This window comes from Carlito syrichta, unplaced genomic scaffold (assembly GCF_000164805.1).
Source record: "Carlito syrichta isolate Samal-C Ts95f unplaced genomic scaffold, Tarsius_syrichta-2.0.1 Scaffold156020, whole genome shotgun sequence".
Classification (NCBI taxonomy): Eukaryota; Metazoa; Chordata; class Mammalia; order Primates; family Tarsiidae; genus Carlito; species Carlito syrichta.
Genome location: NW_007100116.1, coordinates 90,170 through 92,052, shown reverse-complemented (window position 1 = coordinate 92,052; position 1,883 = coordinate 90,170). Strand labels below are relative to the sequence as shown.

The window sequence follows — 1,883 nt, the reverse complement described above, 5'->3', positions numbered from 1 at the left end:
CACGCTGGGGACGGGACCGGGTACCGGAAGTATGGGGCGGAGTCAGAAAGACCAGAACCGGATGGGGAGGGGTTTGAGCGTTAGGGGCGGAAGCAGGGAGGTCGAGGACCGAGGCGGGGCGGGGCCGCGCTGTGGGCGGTAACTAAAACTGGCGTGTAGGGGCGGGGCTCTGGTGGGTTAGGGGCTGGGACCTGGGCGGTGACAAGGGCAGGACGTGGGCGATGGGGACATTGGCAGCAGCACGGGCACTTTGGAGATGAGGGCAGGGCCATAACTGGAGGCAGAATCTGGAACCCACGGGTGTTGGGACCAAGGATAAGGGCGGAAATAGTATGGAGCGAGACGAAGGAGGGGTCCGTGGTTGGGAGCAGAGCCTGGAGGCTTGAGTGGGATCAACCTGTGAGCGGAGACTGAGGCAAAACTGGAGTCAGGACCAGCTGGGGGACTGGGAATTGGTGCCTAAGGGCAGGTACAGAGGGCATCAGGCATAGATGGGGCTTGGGCGGGGGTCCCAGTAAGGGTCTGAGACCTAGATAGAGACGTGGTTGTGAGATGAGGGTGGCGTCAGGGGTCAGGGGAAACCCTTGCCCTGCACTCTGCCCCCGTGTGCCTCAGTTTCCTGTTCCCCCTGGGAGCCCCCAGGCTTGACCCAAGCTATCTGTGCAGGCTATCCATGGCTTCCGGGAGACAGAGAAGTCTCGCTGGTCAGAGGCCAGCCGGACCATCCTGCAGCGCGTGCAGGCAGCCGCCTTCAGCCCCGGCCAGGCCCTGCTCTCCCCGGTGCACGTGCTGGACCTGGAAGCTCAGGGCTACATCAAACCCCACGTGGACAGCATCAAGGTGGGCAGAGGCCCGCGCCTGGGAGTGCCCAGCAGCGGGGGATGGCCAGGCCAGAGTCTGACGACCCCCACCCCACCTCTTCTTCCAGTTCTGCGGAGCCACCATCGCCGGCCTGTCGCTCCTGTCTCCCAGCATCATGCGGCTGGTGCACACCCAGGAGCCGGGGGAGTGGCTGGAACTCCTGCTGGAACCAGGCTCCCTGTACATCCTTAGGTACCGTCTGCCGGGAACCCCTACCCCTCCGGAAAGTACCAGATGCACCCATGTGATGCCCCCAGCACATTTCCTCAATCCAGCCATCCCCACACTCTACCCTTAACCCAGGGCGGGTACAGAAGGCAGCAGAGGGGCTGGAACCCAGGTCTCCCCGCCCCCCACCCCGAGTCACAGCCTGCCTTTTCTTGCAGGGACTCGGCCCGCTATGACTTCACCCATGAGATCCTTCGGGACGAAGAGTCCTTTTTCGGGGAGCGTCAGATCCCCCGGGGCCGACGCATCTCCGTGATCTGCCGCTCCCTTCCTGAAGGGATGGGGCCAGGGGAGCCCGGACAGCCCCCCCTGGCCTGCTGACTCCCGAGGCCTGCCCCCCAGCCTCCCACAGACACTGGATTTGTGAATAAAGTTGAAGAATGAACAAGGCAGCCTTCCTTGCACGGGCTGTTGGCCGGGGTTGGGATCGGCAGGTGAAGCCTGACCCTGCCTATTGGAGCTGAGACGCACACCGGCTGCGCACACGGTCACAGGCCAGGAGGGTGGTGGCTTTTATTGTGCCCTTTTGGCCGCCCCAGCCCCCCTCCCCTTATCGTCTTCTCCACACCCCAGTCTCCAATAAATAACTCAGCCGAGCTCCCTGCCGACAGCTCCCAGGCCCTGGATGGGCACCTTCAGCCGCCACAGCCACAAGCGGCCGCTGAGAGCTGAGGCAGCCGCTGCCAGCGGTGACGGTCATCAAGGAAGGCCAGGTCGACGTAGCGGGTGGGCCGGCAGCAGGGCCCGCCATGGGCTCGGCCCTGGCTCCGCAGCCGTGCCAGCACCAGGCCGTG

The 1,883-nt window shown here is 64.5% G+C and overlaps 2 protein-coding genes across 2 annotated transcripts in view; one reads left to right on the top strand and one right to left on the bottom strand.

Annotated features, from left to right (window-relative positions):
* Positions 1 to 1,476, top strand: part of ALKBH7 (alkB homolog 7) — a 1,730-nt gene extending 254 nt beyond the window's left edge. Inside the window, exons 2-4 of the mRNA XM_021709072.1 lie at positions 667 to 840; positions 929 to 1,053; positions 1,248 to 1,476. Coding sequence (XP_021564747.1) covers positions 667 to 840; positions 929 to 1,053; positions 1,248 to 1,410 — 462 coding nt within the window. The 3' untranslated portion in view covers positions 1,411 to 1,476. The remainder of the gene's footprint in view (positions 1 to 666; positions 841 to 928; positions 1,054 to 1,247) is intronic.
* A 96-nt stretch (positions 1,477 to 1,572) lies between these two features.
* Positions 1,573 to 1,883, bottom strand: part of PSPN (persephin) — a 962-nt gene continuing 651 nt past the window's right edge. Inside the window, exon 2 of the mRNA XM_021709071.1 lies at positions 1,573 to 1,882. Within this exon, the coding sequence (XP_021564746.1) occupies positions 1,725 to 1,882 (158 nt within the window). The 3' untranslated portion in view covers positions 1,573 to 1,724. The remainder of the gene's footprint in view (position 1,883) is intronic.